This window comes from Hyperolius riggenbachi, chromosome 6 (genome assembly GCF_040937935.1).
Source record: "Hyperolius riggenbachi isolate aHypRig1 chromosome 6, aHypRig1.pri, whole genome shotgun sequence".
In the NCBI taxonomy this organism is placed as follows: domain Eukaryota; kingdom Metazoa; phylum Chordata; class Amphibia; order Anura; family Hyperoliidae; genus Hyperolius; species Hyperolius riggenbachi.
In genome coordinates, this window is record NC_090651.1 from 45,055,067 (window position 1) to 45,075,666 (window position 20,600).

General features: G+C 43.5%; 1 protein-coding gene across 4 annotated transcripts in view; it reads left to right on the forward strand.

Moving 5' to 3' along the window:
- Nucleotides 1–20,600, forward strand: part of SLC44A5 (solute carrier family 44 member 5) — a 247,105-nt gene that overhangs the window by 170,186 nt on the left and 56,319 nt on the right. For all 4 annotated transcript variants that reach the window (XM_068239204.1, XM_068239205.1, XM_068239203.1 and 1 more), the window contains 7 exons: nt 796–880; nt 3,457–3,582; nt 6,523–6,583; nt 7,462–7,585; nt 13,585–13,668; nt 14,003–14,115; nt 15,535–15,666. In XM_068239204.1, coding sequence (XP_068095305.1) covers nt 796–880; nt 3,457–3,582; nt 6,523–6,583; nt 7,462–7,585; nt 13,585–13,668; nt 14,003–14,115; nt 15,535–15,666 — 725 coding nt within the window. The remainder of the gene's footprint in view (nt 1–795; nt 881–3,456; nt 3,583–6,522; nt 6,584–7,461; nt 7,586–13,584; nt 13,669–14,002; nt 14,116–15,534; nt 15,667–20,600) is intronic.

Consider the following 20,600-nt stretch of genomic DNA (forward strand, 5'->3'; position numbering starts at 1 on the left):
CCTATCATAGGCCGGCGATCTCCGACCAATCAGAGCAGCGCCATATGATGTAAACAGCGGGGATTTCTTCCCTGTCTGTTTACATTTTGCCGGCGAGCCGCGATCGGCAGGTCTCCTGCTGTTCACGGAGACACCCTCCGTGAACGGACATGGAAAGGCCGTTTCCATGGAAACCTGCAGACGACCAGTTTTCGACAATCGGCGTTAGCTGGTCGTCAAGAGGTTAAAGAGAATTAAAGTGATCCTTAAGTCAAATGGAAAAAATGAGATTTACTCACCTGGGGCTTCCCTCAGCCCCCAGCAGCCGATCGGTGCCCTCGCAGCTCCGCTCCGATGTCCCAAGACCCGCCGGCGAGCACTTCCGGTTTGGCCGTCACCGGCCGACAGGCATGGGAACGCGAGTGATTGTTCGCGTTCCCAGCCTGTATATCGCCCCCTATGCTGCTATTGCGGCCAGGAGGGGTCAACGTGTCTCCATTCACTTAACATTGTTATCGCCACATCAGAGGGAGCGGTATTCCCCGTCCTCATACCGCTTGCGGTAATCTTTATGAATTGACAGTTTGTTACATTTTTTATGATAATCACCGCACAAGGCGGTGATTTATCGCTCTGCTCGGAAATGTCAGCTTCGCATGCGGAAAAAGCCTTTATGAATAGAGACTTTGCTAAGAGGTCGGTAAAGTGAGCTGTTTTCAGCATTGCCACATGCGGAAATGCTTTATGAATGATAGCCATTGTGTATGCCATGTAAACTGGTTTTGAATTTTATTGTGTTTCTCTCGTTTGTTTCAGGAACAAGACTCTCCTAATGTACTTTAATATTCTGAGATGTGCAAGTCCTGTGGTTCTTATCAACTTGCAGTGCCCGACCACCCAGGTATGTGGACCTTGTGACCAGTAGTGGTGTTCAAATTGGGAACATAGCTCTGAATTCATCCAAACACTGCACTTCTACACCATTCAGCACTGAACCTGCGGACAGCGTCACTTACTTGTGCTTTATGGCACATTTCACATAACTCCATACTTCCTCCTTCCAAAGCCAAAAGGAGGAAGTCTCAGAGTCACATGAAAGGGAGTGACCTCCCCCTGACCCTGTCCGCAGGTTCACTGCTGAATGGTGCTAGCCCACATATAAACTCCATGCAGATAGTGTTCTGGCCTAAATTCAACATTCGTAGTCCCTTGTTTTCTCATCCACCTTCCCTGCTATTTTTCTGGTTGAACTCGATGGACGTATGTCTTTTTTCAACCCAAATAACTATGTAACTATGCTAGTTCAGTTTCATAGGAGCACATTCACTTATGTACACCTACCCTGCGCATGTAGCGCACAGCAAATTTACCACTGCCTTAGCACGTCTGTTCGCAAGTAGCGCAACTTGCATTGCTAGTATAACGCAGGTTACACTACTTGTGTAATGTGCTTTACACTAGCAACACACACGTTACCAAAGTAATGCAGCTTGCGCTACTTGTGCAATATGCCCTACGTCAGTAGTGGAAGTACCAGTAAAACTGCCATGTGCTGTGCGGGCAGACGGGATTTTTACTGTAGGTTAGTGACAGGCCTGTGGAGTCGGTACAAAAATCATCTGGCTCCGACTCCACAGTTTATGAAACCACTGACTCTGATTCAATTCCAGGTACCCAAAATTGCTCCAACTCCTCGACTCCGACTCCTTAGTCTAATTCTTACCAGGCTGCGGAGTTGGTACAAATATCATCCGACTCCTCAGTCTACTGAAACCGCCGACTCCAGGTACCCAAAATTGCTCTGACTCTTCCACTCCGACTTCACAGCCCTGGTTAATGAATATGCCCCATAGTGATAGAAGTATTAAAACTGCATATTTGTGGCTTAACTAAACTGAGCCAGGCAAAGTCTGAAAGCAATCATGTTAAATACTGTAAATTATAAGTATTACCTTTAGTAATGCACTGTCTAAGTGGAGAAGGGAATTGAGGCTGCAGCTTTAATCTCTCTACACTACCAGCAGAGGGAGCCAGCAGCTGGTAACAGTGTGGGAGGAGATAACTCACTACTATTTCCCTGACAGTAACTGACATTGGCCTTTTTCTGCATCCAATGTCATGGCTGCTGCCAGGTGGCATTGTTGCCAGATAAAATCCAGCAGAGTGTCAGCCTCGTTAAGTCCCACCCTTTGATCACTGCCAGCCCCTTTTCTCCACCGCTGTGCCACCTAATTTAAATATTCCATGGGCACATTTGGGCTAACCACTAGGGGCGCTATTGCCAGAGCTACTCCAATATTACCTATTACCCTAGGTGTCAGACTAATCCCCACACTTTGATCCCCTCCAGCACCACACTGCTCTATATCGCTATATGATTACAAAGTTAAGCTGGCGTGCATGCAGAGGGGTGGAGCTAAAGCACAAGAGCTGTACTGGCCACACCCCCTCCCCTGATGCCAGGTTGTACGAGGAGGGACAGACCCTTCAGATCCATACAGATCCCTGCAGCAACACACCCCGATCACCCATGGAACCACACAATGGAAAAAAGTACTGTATATACTCGCATATAAGCCAACCCGTGTATAAGCCGAGGTATACAGTCAAGGTGCCCGGGGTACTCACCCACCCAGGCTTCACACACCTGGCCCGCCGGCGCACGATCACTCCACAAACTGTTTACCATGTAACAAGAATAGAGATCGGCAGTCCACTGGCGATGATAAACTTGAGTTTATTAAAGAAGTTGCAAACACGACATGTTTCGGGGCTACCCCCTTCATTCTTGTGTTTATCATCGCCAGTGGAGTGCCTACCTCTATTCTTGTTACATTATAAGCCGAGGTACCCACCTTTCCATCAGAAGCCAGGAAAAAGTGATTGACTCGCGTATAAGCCTCCTCCCCAGTAACCAGATGTGCCCCCAGTACAAATCAGCCTCCCTCCACACAGCCAGATGTGCCCCAAGGATGATACAGCTGTGTCTCAAGATGCCACTGGATGTCGTCATAGTTATGAGACACAGCAATTGCCACACAGGAAGAAGCCACAATCATTGCCCCGCTGACACGTTGCTTGCACGCTCCGCAAGCTAGGGGACACAGGTAGTCTTGAGCAGCACACTGCACACCATGTTGCAGGGGATGAGAGGCACTGACACAGCAGGGAGCCAACTAGTAAGAGCAGGATTACTAGTGCATGATCCTTATGCTTCTCTGCCAGTAACAAAACCTGCTCCACCATTTGTTCTGCTCCACTGACTCGTATATAAGGGGGGTAACGTTTCTCAGCACATTTTTTAAGCTGAAAAATTAGTCTTATATGCGAGTATATAAGGTAAGTGCTGTAGGTGACATGGGTGGTCCAGAAATTAAGATTATTACTGTTTGGAACCCTGTGATTGTTGTCTACGTTGTGTGGAGAGCCATGTGCCGTGTGTTATATTGTCTGCTGACTCTGGTTTCCTGCCTACAGCTGTGCGTCTCCAAGTGCCCCGACCGATTTGCTACCTACCTGGACATGCAGGCCAACTGGTACAATAGCAGCTATTGGGAGTACTACAAGCTGTTCTGTAAGCCGGGCTTCAACAACCCCAGAAAGGTGAGTGGAGAGGGATACTCGATCACACCTGAATCTCCTGGGAGAAATCCCGTAGGAAAAATGTTATAGATGAGAGCCCAGGGCCTATATGCAATTCACTTTTTCTCCTAGGAGAGCATTTCTCAATTCCTTTTAAAATAACTTTTCAGCACTTTGCTATTGAAAAAGTAACTGAAATTAAATGAAAAAGTATCTTGAAAGGATTCTAAGTATTTTCTTGCTGGTGGTTTACAAGGCACTTTATTTACAAAGTGTGCAAATTTCACCAAGAAGGAAACTCAGGAGATAAAGTTAATTGCATTTGGTTTGGCAACCGACTTGTTTTTTGTCGAAAATGCAAAACACAAGAGAAACAAAAAGACACAGCAATCGCACGTCATGTTTTATACTGGTGCGATCTGTTTGCGATCCGATTTTGCGTGATGCCAAATGTCCTGTATGCTGTAATCTTCTTTTCTCCTTGTGTCCCTAGCCGCTGCTAAAAATTGCAAAATGTAGTCACCGCAAAATTGCATTGTAACACTGCATTGTGTTTGCAATTGCGTTTTGTGTTTTGAGATTTGCACTGTAAAACAGCCCTGGAACAGTTTTATACTAATACGTTGCATTTGTGTTGCCATTTTGCCTTTTTCTGTGTTTTCTTCTTGTGTTCCTAGCATCCAGTGAAAATCACAGCAAAATCGCATTGCATTTGTGATAGCATTTTACAGTTTGCAGTGTGAGGCCTGGAACCCACTGCAAATCGCTAGTGCAATCGCTAGAGTTTAGCGTTTTGTAAGCTTTTTCTTGAGAGTTTTCCATCGATTTTGGGAACGATTTTAAAAAGTGTAAGCTTTTTGCCAGCGATTGTGATAGCAATTTGCAATTATCGATTGTAATTCTGATTGGTTCTTTCAATTTATTATAATTATAATACAGTATGCAGTAGTTTAAAATCGCACTGAAATTGCTGTGTGTAGTGATTCATGAGCGTTTTGCCAGCGCTTTTTACATTGAAACGCAAACGCTTCCAAAATTCTGCATGTCCTGCGATTGAGATTTTGCTAATCACAATTGCTACTGTGGAATTTGTTCCATTTATTTACATTGGCAGAGCGCCTAGGGAAATCGCTAATGATTTAAAGCGCTCCCTAAACGCTCCAAAAAGGGCTCTAGTGGGTTCCAGGCCTAAAAGAGCTTTATACTGTAAATCAATAATAATAATCTCTATATATAATTGGCAAGTGTCTCTGCGTCCGTTTTTGTCCCTGTGTTAGTGCTTTTTAGCACTGCGCATGTGCAGGGACAAGACGCAGAGACACTGCCGACGGTGCCGAGAGGCAGAGGACGGGACCAGAAGGTGTGTGTGTGTGCGCGCTCGGTGGGTGTCACTGGGGTGCGCGCCGGGCGTTGTGCGCGCGCATGTGCGCGGCAAAGTAATGACAGACCTAGCTCGTTTTTATAAAGGGCTAAGGTGACTAGTATATGTATATATATATATATAATATATATATATATATATAATATATATATATATATATATATATATATATATATATATATATATATATATATATATATATATATATATATATATATATATATATATATATATATATATATATATAAAAAATATTAGTAATGCGCGTAACCCTAGCAATGCAATTGCACAACGCACGCTTCTTGTGCGCTCCCTGCACACTTTGCTGGACTTTTGTGAATACGGGCCCACTGTCTCACTGCTGGGGCATGCATGATAATGCAATTATAAAATACTCATTTACTGAAGTGATATTTTTTTACAATGAGAGTTTAAATACCTGCTGAGGTAAATGTGCTGAAATGGGTTAAAGTTTACAATTCCATACTTACCTGATAAATCCCCCTTTTTTTCTAGGCCCCATAATCTTGTATTATGCCTTTGAGAACCAAGGAAGTGGCTGCTCTGTACATTCTTTTCAAAGCCTGCCCACTTTCCCCAAATGGTCACTCACGACACTCCTCTACTACCCTGGTGACATCACTTCCTGCCCCTCTACATTGGAGCAGAGAACAGGGTTGTAGTGTTTACCAAAGCTGGGCAGTCCTAATGTTTACCATACAGTTATGTAATGAGATAATCACACACATACATGTGTAGTATAATGTACTTAGAAGCACTGGGATATAGGGAACTATAGAGAGCCACAAAGGGGATTTGGGATGGCCAAGAGCCTACAAGCATGGGCACCAAACCCTTATGGTAATCTGATGCAACTGGTTTGATTTGCAACGCTTGTCACTTAAAGCGGATCCGAGATGAAAAACTAACTATAACAAGTAACTTGTCTATATATCTTATCTAAAGTTTAGATAGTTTACACAGCAAATCTAGCTGCAAACAGCTTTAATAGAATATGATTATTTCTTCCTGTGATACAATGACAGCAGCCATGTTGTTTGTAAACATTACACAGAGGCAGGCTTATCTGCATCTTGAGCAAAAAAAAAACAATCCCCCCTCCTCCTCCCTCCTCCCCTCTGCCTCTGAAATCTCTGGCTAGTAATACCTCCTCCTGCCCAGACTGAGCTCCCATGAGCCATTGCTACTGCCAAGGCTCTCTGAAAAACTGTGGGTGAGGCTTGTTTAGTTTATATGGTATAAGAGTATTAAAACAAAAACAAAAAAGTATTTGGCTTGAGGAATGCCTTATAAACAATAGGAAAGGAACACAATTATACAATGAGTAAAAGTTCATCTCGGATCCACTTTAAGAACTGACTTTTGTTAAGCTAGGTCTTTAGGGTCACTTAGGCTCTCCAATGTTCTCAAGCATTCCCCAGACCAGGGGAACCTCTGTAAATCAGGCCCTTTATGTGGCATGCATGATGTGTGGAGTCCTTAGTAGAGAAAGATGCCATCTAGAGGTGAGAGAATAAAAATTAGATGTAGAAGCTTTACCTGATCTGTGGCTATCTCAGTCTATTGCAGAAGTTCTACGGGATGAAGACTGCCCCTCCATGATCATTCCAAGTAGACCGTGTAAGTTCTTTGTTTTACCATATTGCCATAGTGTAAGGTAAAGAGTGTTGCTCCTATAAGCATTTGAAACATTTAAAGCTATTTGTGACTTCCGGTTGTTTGTGGCTGCTAAGTCATCCAGGTCATCCAGTGGAAGGGCAGCATCAGATCAGCCCCAGATACGTGTTGCACAACTGCTGACTGCTATTTTGGAAGGACAGCCTTAGAGCAATTTCCAGAGATCTGTAGCTGAGTCCTCCGCTTTAAGCAGTGCTTTACCTTCTGGTCAAGGGCATAGCAATACCCCCTGCGACCCCTGCCATTGCAGGGGGTCTTTGTGGACCCACTCCTCCGTCTCCCCACTTGCAAGTGCAGCCAATTTGCAAGATATGGCTGACCGCTGTCTAGTAAATAATTGTTGTGTGTGAGCCTCTTCCACACCGAGGGCTAATTCTACTTGCCTCTCCTCAGCTCAACCATTTCTATTTTGGGTGCGAAGGTTGTGGCGGTGGGATCGCAGCTGACGTGGTCACATGCCCTATTACCTGTCATAGAGTGCTTCCACCACTACTCTGACCAATCACTGGAGCCCACTCACTGAACCATTGTGAGTGGCGCCGCTACCTGTGCGGGAAATGCACCACTGCCAGTGATAGCGCCACACTAGCAATTTGTAGCTTCACAGACATCTACTGTAGCCAGCTGCAACTTACCATGGCAAAGTAATAATACAGATTAGTAACTACTACTCTGTAGCCCACTTACTTGTGGGATGCTGCCCTTAGACTGGGTGGGGGCGTGATTCAGTCTGGCCCATGGGTGATAATTCTCCCCAGTGGTGCCAGCGATGGTCCATGGCTGAGATTTCTGACACTAACCCTTTCCTCTGCCTCTAACAGTCCTGCAGAGATGCTTCCCGGACTTCTCCACCAGGAATGGAATTCTCACCGTTGCAAACAAGACGCAGTTCAAAGACGGAATCGGACAAATGAGGAATGTCACGGACTTGAGAGAGGCAGCTAAGTAAGGCCTGGTGTCCCTTCTTATTACATAACGCAAAATAACATTATTTACTTAAAGGGGATCTGAAGTGAAAATGAACTTATGATATAATGAATTGTATGGGTAGTACAGCTAAAAAAAAATGTACATTAGTAGCAAACAAAGAGTCTCATATTGTTTCCAGTACAGGAAGAATTAAGAAACCTCAGTTGTTATCTATGCAAAAGAGCTTCTCTGAGGTCTCCAACCCAACTTGGTCCAGCACTGTTTTCTGAAGCACTTATACATCAAAGAAACAGTGAGAGGCAGCTTCAGATAAGGTTTTACTGCAGGGGAGTTCAAAGGGTCCTTAGTTCTGCTCTGTTTCATAGTTTAAAATACTGAGTGTGATTTGTAAATTGCAAATATAACAGAATGATGCAATGTTATAAAAAAAAGCTATATAACTGAAAATAAAAATGAGACTCATTTCTTTGCTACTAATGTTCTACTCATTATCTGTACTACACATACAATTCATTATATCATAAGTTTTTTTTTTCTTCTTCAGTGTTACTTTAAAAGATGAGAGAGATATGGAGGCTGCCATATTTATTTCATTTTAAACAATACCAGTTGCCTGGCAGTCCTGGTGATCTTTCTGGCCAGTATTGTCAGAATCACACACCTGAAACAAGCATGCAGCTAATCTTATCAGATTTTTGTCATAACAGAGGCAGAGGATCAGCACAAATCCGGTAATATGCATTGTTTAAAAGGAAATACATATGGCAGCCTCCATATGTCTCTCACCTCAGTTCCCTTTAACAAAGCAAAGTTCTACTTTTAATAGCTTAAATCTGCTATGCAACACATAAGTGCTGATTCAAACTTTTAGAAGCCCCGCCCAAGTTATCTTGTGTTAAAGAGGAGCTGTCAGCCATACTATCTCAGAAAAAAAACACACATACACAAGTAGATAAATACTTGCTCTACTTACATAACATATGTACTGCACTGTCCACATTTTTATTTTAGTGGTTTTTCTACAGTAAAAAAAGAGAAAATCGTTGTTAGCATTTCTCATTTTAAGTGTGGCTATTTTTAAGCCAATTCTGATTTAATTTCCTCCCTTACTCTCCTCTGCCTGATTTGCCCGCCCTTCACTATAGAAAGTGCATTGTCTCAGCATGAGAAATATTGGCCAATCAGAGAGGAACAGAGGTGTGGGAGGGGAAAACAGGAAGGAAAGAGGCTTCAGCCAATCAGGCTGCATTAGTTATGTCTGAGGGGAAATAGAGAAGCAAAAAAGGACAACCCAGCATGCCCTGCAACTTCCTTTTTGTGTACCAAATTTTGCGTGTACCAAATAAGAGTCAGGTAAACTGGGGAATGATCATTTATCAACAAGAAAAGTAATAGTGAATTTAACTTTTGGATTGCCTGGTTACCATCCTTATTACTTGTTTACTAGATAGAAATAAGGAATTGATTTTTGATTTCATGCCCGACAGTTACTCTTTAAATAGCTCGGTGTAGGGCTGCTGCATCCAGTTAAACTCGGGCTGCCTCCCCCAGCCTAAAGCCTTATCTACACGGTACAATTTTCCATCAGATCGGATCTATTAGATCATTTCCAATCGGTCCAATCGGATTGCGATAGATTTTGCAATAGATTGTGGGTACTTATCAATGCAAAATCTATCGCAAAATTGATCTGAAACTATTTGGACGTCTACACCCGATGCAATTTCTTATCAGATCACCGGTCGCATGTATTATTTTAAAAATATAATGGCTGAAAACTGAGAAATAATGATTTTTTTTCAATTTTTTTTCTTTTTTCTCCCATTAAATTGCATTTAGAATAAAATCATTCTTAGCTAAATGTACCACCCAAAGAAAGCCTAATTGGTGGCGAAAAAAACAACAAGATATAGATATTTCCATTGTGATAAGTAGCAATAAAGTCATTGGTGAATGAATGCAAGGAGTGCTGAAAGATGAAAATTGCTCTAGTAAAGAAGGGGAAAAAACCCTCAGTCAGTAGTGAAGTGGTTAAATGTGTATTTGTGTCCATGTCTTATTTCATCTAGTCATTCATTGCCATTATCTGTCATCTGTGAATGTACATCATGTCTTCCAGCATACAGCCACTCCTGCATAACAAGGTTTATTTTATTTTTATAGCCATGTAACCATCACGCGACATGGAAACACAAGGTTACAGCCCACATTCTGCATCGTTTTGTGTATGGCGTATTTATGTTCAGCTGGAACAAAGCAATATTGACGCTTTACATTAATACGTTAGTAAGCTGCACCCCCAAATAACACCTAATATCATTGAAAACTCAGGACAAAGGAGATTACAGTAAGAGAGGCTGAAAGGAACTGATGATGGAAACATTACCTGTATCAGAATTCACCACTAGGGAGCTCCTGCACACTGGGATTATAGCATGTCCATATAAGATGACGAGGTAGCAAATACCAATTAGGAAGGAACACTAAACAGTGGATGGTACACGCCAGCAACACACCACGAGACAGATTTTAGTATAAAAGTATATAAACTTTATTTGTCAAAACTACATAAACAGTTAAAATTAGTCCAACAGGACTGAGGTAGACAGGTTGAGTTCATTATTCCAATTCAAGGTGTCCATAAATAATAGTCATTGCCCAGGCACAGGAAGTGGACAGTTATTGCTGGTGCAACCGCTGAACGTATCTTCACTGCATGAGCAACTGTTCCCACAAGTTAATGAGGTAGGCGGGTGGAGTTCATTATTCCAATTTAGGGTAGCCATAAATAGAGGTGCTTGCCTAGGCACAGGAAGTGGACATTCATTGCCTAGGCACAGGAAGTGGACAGTCATTGCTGGTGCTACAGCTGAACATATCATTACTGCATGAAAGCCAATACTGAATACAAGAACATATGTATATGATCTATACATGGTGTGCGACCCACTAATAATGGCATTGATGTATCGCCTCAAATAAAGAATACATCCGTGATGGCAAAAATAATGCTTAGCATGACAAAAGAATTCATCTCCAGATTTGCCAGCTTGGTTTAGCAGAATTTGGCATGTGAACACTAATTTTATAACTAAGACATTCATTTTGTTGTGTATTTACAATCTATCCATTCAGCAGAAAACGGCTCGTTCACAACTAAGCTGCTCATTGCAAACCCATGTTATCCTATGGCAGTGTTCTCACTGCTGCAATCGCAGCGTTTTGTGATTAGCAATAATCGCAAATGCATTACTTGCAGCATTTTGGCGGCGATTTTGGAGCGATCACGATTATCATGTATAGAACCGCTAATCGCAATTGCTCCCAAAACGCTACTTTGTCCAATTATTTTTCCACGTTAATCATGGAAAAATTAGTTCCGCAAAACGCTAGCGGTAATCGAAAAGAAATTTGGGATATTGAGTTGCTTGTAGAGATCTGCAGGCAGTTTTGCACTAGCACTTCATTTCTTCATGGTTGTATTTTTCATAAATAGATTTTTGCACATTTTGCACTTTGCGCTGGAGGGCGGCAAACGGGATGCTGAACTGCCAACAAGCGCACAATTCAGCCTCCCGTCTCAAAGAGGCCTTAAAGGACTACTCTAGTGAGGAAAAGTAAACAGTCAAATCTGGCAGTACCGGCAGGTTTTCGACTAGGCCATCTCCTCATGGGGGATTGTCATGTTTTTCTTTGTTTTCAAAAGCATTTCCTGAACGGCAGTTTAACTGCCAAAATAGTAAGGTACCAGCCAGCCTCCCTACTCACTTGCACACTGTTTTGTCAATTAGTGACTGCTGGCCCGTGGAGTGTGAACTAAAGGCCCATACACACGGCATACAAATGTCTGTACAGACACGTGTTGAGCAATGGTTTGTGAGACGGTTTGTTTTGTGTGGCAAAAGACAGACTGTCAGCAGACTGCCTGCAGAAAGCCATGTTTGAGCGATTCAACTGGTGAATCGCTTGTGACTTTTGTCTCACAAACCGTTGTTTAGTCTGTTGGTGTCCTGTCGTGTGTATGGAAGTCTTCTACCCACAGCAGAGTCGCTACCATAGTACTACTACTATACATAGTCTGTGGCAGACAGCTTCCGTCGTGTCGTCACTCTTTCTGTTGTCACGTGTGTACAACTGTCACAAACTCAAATTTTTGCTGCCATAAATTTGCCATAAATATGCTGTTTGTCGCTGCCTCACAACTACAGACAAATGTATGCCATGTGTATGGGCCTTAAGTGGCCTCAGCCCCGAAGTACTTTGAGTCTGCCAGGAGAAAAACACAATATAAATGTTCTGTGTCTTGTCTACCCTTTTTGTGTCACAACAGCACCAAAGTGAAATTCTCCCAGATGGTCCCAGCCCCTTAAAAGTGCTAACCCCTTTCCAAACTATTTCAAACTATAGCAAATTGTCCCCACTAAACTAAAGAATTCTGCCGCCTTTAACATTTGTAGCTGAGATGCAATGTGGCTGCCTGTTACAGCACTTTACTAATATGACATTTAACCCACATCTGTTCATAGAATGTGACTTGCATATGTAAATACAGTATTTAAGCTGTACTTCACCAGGGTTATTCACTAATGCTTGATTTACATGTAAGATTGTAACGGACATGACACCCATTCAGAACCTAGAAGTCAGGCAATTAAACCTAATTTGCAGCAGTGCAATCTAGTTAAGTTTCCCAGAGAACTATAGGGCCTTTCATAAAACGAAATACAGCTAAAAGGCCAATTTGTAATTTTTCAATTAAGCACAATAGTTGGACAAAACAAATAAGAAAAATACTATACATTTGTATTAAAAGTGTAACTAAACCATTTTTCTTGTTTTATTTATAGCATAGGCAAGTGTTGGAATCGGCTAGAGACAGAACCTGTTTTCGTTCTCCATATTGGAGAGGTTCCACCTCACTTCCTGTTCATGTGATAGTTGGCAATGAGACAGGAAGTGAGGTATACCAAAAGTGAGAGCCCTCCTATAAAAAGGGCTACCACTGAATATATATATAGATATATATATATATATAGAGAGAGAGAGAGAGAGAGAGAGAGAGAGAGAGAGAGACATCACACTGTGGGAGGGGTTTCACTGCAGGGTCAGCCATACAGACTCCCCTGATGATCTATGGGATGGGGGGGGGGAGGGGGGTTATTGGCTACTGATTGGTATAAAGTTCAATTTTGCATTAAATCCCTCTCTTAGTTTTGAGGTCCAGTCAAAGTATCATCACCGACTCTAGTGTCTAGGGAAGGCCGTATGGAACACAGTATGTCCTAGAGGCGTCTCTTTCAAGCAGCCAATAGGAAGATTGATGATTTTGGCAGTATAATTTATACACTCTTTATTATTTATACACTCTTGACCTGTTTAAAGGGGAACTGAAGAGCGAGGTATATGGAGGCTGCCATGTTTATTTCCTTTTAAGCAATACCAGTTGCCTGGCAGCCCTGCTGATCCTCTGCCTCTAATACTATTAGCCATAGCCCCTGAACAAGCATGCAGCAGATCAGGTGTTTCAGACTTTAAAGTCAGATCTGACAAGACTAGCTGCATGCTTGTTTCTGGTGTTATTCAGATACTACTGCAGAGAAATAGACCAGCAGGGCTGCCAGGCAACTGGTATTGATTAAAAGGAAATAAACATGGCAGCCTCCGTATACCTCTTACTTCAGTTCCCCTTTAAGGTACTGGTTAAGGGCTCTGCCTCTGACAAGGAGACCTGGGTTTGAATCTCGGCTCTTCCTGTTCAGTAAGCCAGCACCTATTCAGTTGGAGACCTTGGGCAAGACTCCCTAACACTGCTACTGCCCATAGAGCACGCCCTAGTGGCTGCAGCTCTGGTGCTTTTAGTCCGCCAGGAGAAATATAAATGTCTTATTCTGTTCAGTTCTCTTTTCATCCAGCATTAGTAAATAACTCAATAAAGTATTTTCTTCCTGAATACTGCAAATAAATGTTGTCCTCTCCCTGTCTCTGTTTTTTTCTTTATTTTTTTGATACACTAGCGGTATAAATAGCGTGTTGGATGCGCGATCCGTCGGAATGAGGATTTTCGAGGACTACGCCAGTTCCTGGTTCTGGATCTTGATGTAAGCGGTACATTTCTTTCTTTTTAATTAAATAGTTAAAAAGCAGCCCAGCCTTAATGATTTCCAGCTTGTGACAATTTCTTGAAATACAACTGCATTAAGGATGTTTTTGATCTCAGGTTTACCCTTTCTACTTGCTTTCAGTATGTCAGTATGTTTAGTTGGCAAGCAGCAAATAATTTAATTTACTGAAAAGCCGGGCGAGCTGATAACGTATCTCTTAGAGGCCTCTGACAACCTATTGGGTAATGTAATTCTGAATAAACATCCTGCTCTCTGAAATAAGTAACTATTTTCCTTTTTTTGTTTTTTTTTGTTTTCTTCACTGGTTTAGAGCCCTTTTCATCGCTATGGTCGTCAGTCTTCTATTCCTTATACTTCTGAGGTTCACGGCCGGGGTATTCTTCTGGATCTTTATAGTCGGTGTACTGGGAGTTGTGGGGTATGGTAAGTGACGATTGTTATTCCGTAACTAAGACCCCCAATATTTTAATGGAAAGTTTGACGACTTTTCTGAAATTTTAGCAGCCAATTTATTTAGATGCTTGCAAGCGCTCCAGGCCAATTTATTTGACTTCATTAATTACTTACTTGTTATATTTCATTGCTTCTAATTAGTACTGCTGTAATGTGTATTTATGGCCCCTTGTCACTAGGGGGCAGTGTGAGGCAATAACAGAGAACTTCTGCTCTCAGTTTCTATATTTTCTGCTGGTAGAGAGAGATCAAAGCATTCCAAGAATTTACAGCACGAGTTCTACCAACTGAGGTCAAAACCAGTGCACTTATCTCAAACTCTATTGAAGCTGTTAATGGGCTAAAGCCAAAGGACCATAAATGTTTTCCTAGCGCTGTACACAGAGTTTATTTTTATCTGTGTAAAAGTTAAAAAAAAGATAAGTTGTACTCAATAGGTACATTTTAAAGTAGAAGCCCTTCAATCAGCTATTTTCTACATTGACGGTGGGGATGTAAATATTTACCTTCCCGGCTCCAACGCAGGTGCAGTAGCGGCACTCGGCTTTGAAAAAGAAGTAAATATCCGATCCCAGTCGGGTCCTGTCTGCTGCGCAGGCACAAAGACGCCTGTGACTGTGCAGTAGAGCGGACTCCACTGAGATCGGCTATTTCCGAGCTGAGTGCCGCAACAGCGCCCCTGCTGGAGCCGGGGAAGGTAAATATTGCACAGCCTGTGCATTCCGTGGGCTGCAGCGAGACCACCTTGGGACACCAGAGGAGGACGGGGGAAGCCTCGATAGGATCCGGAGGCTTCCCTCTCCCGAGGTGAGTACCCCCCAGGGGCATTTTTTTTAATACAGAGTTTCTTTAATGCGGGATATGGAGGCTGACATATTTATTTCCTTTTACGCAATACCAGTTACCTGGCTGTCCTGCTGATCCTCCGTCTCTAATACTTTTAGCCACAGACCCTGAACAAGCATGCAGCAGATCAGGGGTTTCTGACATTATTGTCAGATCTGACATAATTAGCAACATGCTTGTTTCTGATGTTATTCAGACATTACTGCATTGAGCTCCATGACTATCAAAGTCGTAGAGAGCTCTGTCTTCTGAAGCTTATCTCAAGTGTCTTGCTTTTTTTTTTTTTCTGCAGAGGACAGTTTAAAAGTTCACTAGCCTGTTCTGTAAAATCATTTAGAATGCTGAGTAGTGTGTAAACTGCAAATATTAGAGAATGATGCAATTGTTATAAAAAAAACACTATATACCTGAAAATAAAAATATGAGAATATTTTCTTTGCTACTAATGTTCTAGCAATTATCCGTACTACACAACCAATTCATTATATCATAATTTTTTTAAGCAACGTGCATCTAGATAATATGTCTGTGCTATCCTTCCAGGCATCTGGCATTGCTACTGGGAATATGACAGCCTGAAGGGAGTCCCAGGATCAGACCTCACCATCTATGACATTGGGCTGCAGACAGACTTTCGTGTCTACTTACAGCTCAGGGATACATGGCTGGCGTTTAGTAAGTATGACTTTATGATATAATATTTCAGACTTATCCAGTCCATTGGCATGAAGAGGATAAGTGCAGTAATGTGTAGCTACCATTTTGTGTTCATTTTATGTGTGGCTACCAATCGGTGTTTGTTTTATACGTGGCTACCAATCAGTGCTCATTTAAAGAGGGACTGCATAGAAAATAATGTAATGAAAAAAAACTGCTTAATTTTTACAATAATTATTTATAAATGATATAGTAAATGTATGCCCATTGTAATATCTTTCCTCACCCTGATTTGCATTCCGAAATGTATCACAGGAGACATCTTTACTGCTGGAAGGTGATGTCTGTAGAAGGAGATGCTGCTTGCTTTTTTGGCAGTTTAAAACAGCTGTTATTTCCCACAATGCAACAAGGCTCACACAGTGTGATGTCAATACTTATGTGCTTACATCACACTGTGGGAGGGGTTTCAACACAATATCAGCCATACAGAGCCCCCTGATGATTTGTTTGAGAAAAGGTAAAGATTTCTTGTGGGAAAAAGCATATAAGCTATTGATTGGGATGTTCAATCCTCGGTTACAGTTCCTCTTTAAGTGTGACTACCAGCATTGCCAGATTTCAGGCAAGGCCCCATAGGCCATGGCCTAGGGCACCAGGAAAGCAAGTGGTGGGCTGTGGGCAGCAGGGCAGCTGTAGCAGTTAGGCTGCCGAACAATCATCCAGCTACATAGTTTGCACATAGCGTTGGGCGACTACCAAGAGCCGCATCTGGCACTTGGGGTATGAGGGGGCAGCAAACAGGCATGTACAGTGATCTTTGAGCTGCCTGTCACTCACCGATTGTGCCAAGGAGCTTACAATCTAATACCTGCCATCATGACACTAGCTGTCCTCAGAGGAGCTTAAAGAGACACTGAAGCGAGATTAAATCTCGCTTCAGCTCTCATATATCGCTATCCCGCGGCTTAACGGGGGTCCCTTCACCCCCAACCCACCCCCCGCAAACCTTGGTCGCAGACTTGGTCGCTTTTTTTTCCTTCCTGGAGGCAGGGCTAACAGCTGCAGCCCTGCCTCCCAGCGCGTCTATCAAACGCGCATCGCCGCCTCTCCCCCGCCCCTCTCAGTGAAGGAAGACTGAGAGGCAGGGCCGGATTTGTACTTTTTACCGCCCAAGGCCCACTAACACCAGCCGCCCCCCCCCCCCCCGTTCCCGACAACAGTGGGGTTAGAAAAGGTTTAACAAACAAGGAAAAGTGGAGAGGTTAGGGATATAAAGGAGTTAAAGTAAGGTCAAAGTAACAAAAAGGCGGTAAGGGGAAATTAAAGGCTAGGAACTTGGGAAAATTAGGGTGAGGCTATGAATTTGAGAATGGGATAATGGGAAAATGGATAACATTAAGTATCAAGTTAGGGTTACAGATCAAGAGATTAGGGTGATTAAATTGACTAAGGACATTTAAGGTAGCTATACATTTAGCTATTTGCTAAACAATCAACCATTTGAGTCCATCATTTTATAGAATCGAAAGAGAGTCGATCAAGCAGGATGTGCAAAATATCAGTTGTTCGCACAGAGATCAGCTACCGTTCACCTATCATTCAGAGCATGGTGGTACAACATCGGTCAGATCGACTAGTGAAGGTGAATCACATAGAATATCGCTTGTAGTGTGTGGGCCACTAGTCAATTGACTTTCGATCAACCACACTCAAGTTGATCGCTTAATACATTTTAATGTTTTATCGATTGAATCAGAATCACTTGATGTATGTACCTTTAGTGACATGACTGTGTACTCTGTAAAGTGCTGCAGAAGATGTTAGTGCTACAGAAATAATAATATGGTAGAACATTAGACTATGACTATGGTAGGATTGGAGTGTGAGCTCCTCTGAGGACAGTCAGTGACATAACTATGTACTCTGTACAGTGCTGCAGGAGATGTCAGTGCTATATAAATACATAATAATAATATGGTAGGACATTACACTATGACTATGGTAGGATTGGAGTGTGAGCTCCTCTGAGGACAGTCAGTGATATGACTGTGTACTCTGTAAAGTGCTGAAGAAGATGTCAGTGCTATATAAATACATAATAATAATATGGTAGGACATTATACTATGACTATGGTAGGTAGTAGACTGTGAGCTCCTCTGAGGGCAGTCAGTGACATGACTATGTACTTTGTAAAGTGCCTAAGATGACAGTGCTGTACACATACTTATTAAAGTGGTTCTGTGGTGGTCTGGAAAAACAAAGTGTCACTTACCTGGGGCTTCTAACAGCCCCCTACAGATATCCTGTCCTGCGCCGTCACTAACGAATCCTCTGTTTCCCACCGCAGGTCACCGTCTCATGCGGGTATTTGTCTAACAACACGAATGTCAAAGCGGCTGTGCAGCCATGGCCGCTCGAAAAAAAACTTCACAATGTCACAACAACTGCGCAGCCGTGGCTGTGCACGTCCTCGCTCCTGTCTCCGGGAGCTTACTCTGCATGCACAGTACAAAGTTTTTTCGTACAGCGCCTGCGTAGTAAGCTCCTGGAGACGCAAGCGGGAAAGAGAACGCGCGCGGCCATGGCTGCACAGCCGCTTTGACATTCGTCTTGTTAGACAAATACCCACATGAGACGGTGACCTGCGTGGGAAACAGGATTCGTCAGTGATGGCGCAGGACAGGATATCTGTAGGGGGCTGTTAGAAGCCCCAGGTAAGTGACACTTTGTTTTTCCAGACCACCACAGAACAACTTTAATAAGTATGTGTACAGCACTGTCATCTTAGGCACTTTACAGAGTACATAGTCATGTCACCAGACCACCACAGAACCACTTTAAAAATATGGTAGGACATTAGACCATAACTAGAAAGTAAAACTAGTGAGAAAAGTGTAAAGTACAGAGGGGGAGTGCAAGATGGGAGACAGGGGCTCAAAGCACAACCCCAATGACGAATTGCCGGGCACCGATGCTGAACGCTTTTCTTCTGCTTGGTAGCTGAAAAGTGTTTTAACACAAGCTAACATTAGATAAACGAGCGCCCAATAACCATCCACAGAAACTCATCTGAATCATCCCTTCTCCTGCCTTACTGCCTCTGTAGCATCCGCAATAATATCTCCAGTTTAGCTTTGTGTAAGATGTGAGATACAGACATTACTTTAAAAAAATTGTGGATTTCCCAAAAGACAGTCATCATTTTCTACAAAGCAGAACATGATTAACTTGATGTAGTGGTGGCCAGCACTGTGTAGGATTGCTGCACACTTCATATACTTTGCGTGACCCCATTCAAAAGACTAGTTAAAAAAAATATGCCCCAGCATGAGCATGGTACCTTAGCACACACTGTGCAAGTTCACATCCCTGCACACTTCTTGCCATCTCTCTAGTGCTGGATGGAGCGCAGGCAGCTTTCCCTCCTCCTGGCTGACTCCCTCCTGCTGCTGTGTTTGTGTCCGTGGAGAGGGGCGGGGGAGGGGCCGCTGCAGATCACTTCTCCCCTGCCAGGTCACAGTGTCATATAACGGCAGGGGAGAGCCAGATAACCTGACAGGCTACAAGCAGACGCTGCAGCTAATAAGAAGCATAAAGAGCAGGAGAATGCTCTCTTTGCTTTCAGCTGCAGCTCTTGACAGACGGGCCTGAACGATGTGCATGATAGTGTTGTCCGGATCATGAACGATTCGGATCTTTGATCCGAATCTATTTTATGAGTCGATCATCCGAATCATCAAAATGAGTGATTCGGATCGCAAAAAGGGGCGGGGCCAGGAGCGACACGCCCCCTCTCAGCGGGCAGCGGGGTCCTGGAAGCAGAGCAGGGATGGATCGCTGAGTTGGAGGGGAGCCAGCCTTGCAGCCACAGGTAGATGAGAGAGGTAGAGGGGACATGGGTGCCACTGCCAGATATGTGTAGAGCACACATACTGGCTATAACGTGCTGCTCATTATAGGCTGGCTGTTCCGTAGTGCTGCACAGTGATCACATTGGAAGCTTTTGGCTCAGCACAGCTCAGTAACTTTGCAGGCACTGTGATTGCAGCGTAATATGATCCTCCTGCATTCGCTCTATACAGCTGCACTTATCTTCTGGGAATGCTTTCTTTCACTGTGCGACGTTTGCATTGAAAGTATACAGATGAGCATATAGGTGAAATACATGTAAAGCATATGATTGCAGCATGTGGGTATTGTGTGCCCGTCTTCTCCCCTTCTCTGCGTGTCCACCTCCCTCCCCTTCTCCTGTCCACAGACCTGTCCTGCTAGTCATTTCACCCCCGAATGCTTCCCTAGTAAAATGATCCGAGATTCGGATCAAAGATCCGGATCTCTTCAATGATCCGATTCGAATCATCCGGATCATTGAAAAGATCCGAACTTCCCATCTCTAGTGCATGAAGCTGTACTGTTGGGATAGAGAATAGTGTGCGCATCTCCCCACCCGCCCCTTGAAGTAGCAAAAAAGTCTCCGCCCTAGTCCCCGGCCTCGGAAGCCTGCTCAGAAATCCGGCCCTGCTGAGAGGGGCGGGGAAGAGGCGGAGATACGCGTCTGACAGGGCTGCGGCGGTTAGCCCTGCCCCAATGCGGAAGCGCTCCCCCACATTACGGAGGGGATTTGGGGGTGAAGGGACCCCCGTTAAGCCGCGGGATAGCGGCGTTTTAGCAGGGGCACACATGCCCCTGCTAGCTATGAGGTCTGAAGCGAGATCTATTCTCGCTTCAGACTCTCTTTAATATGTAATCCCTGCCATCACTTCACTAACTGTCCTCAGGGGAGCCTATAGTCTAATCCCTGCCGTGTTGTGGGGAGATATAGGGTGCTGTAGGTTTGTCGGCAGTTGGTGATAGTGGGCCTTGGGTGGTAAAAAGTAAAAATCCGCCTCTGGCTACCATTTGTAAAAACATCACATTGTAAAAACAGAATACATCACATTTAAATGGC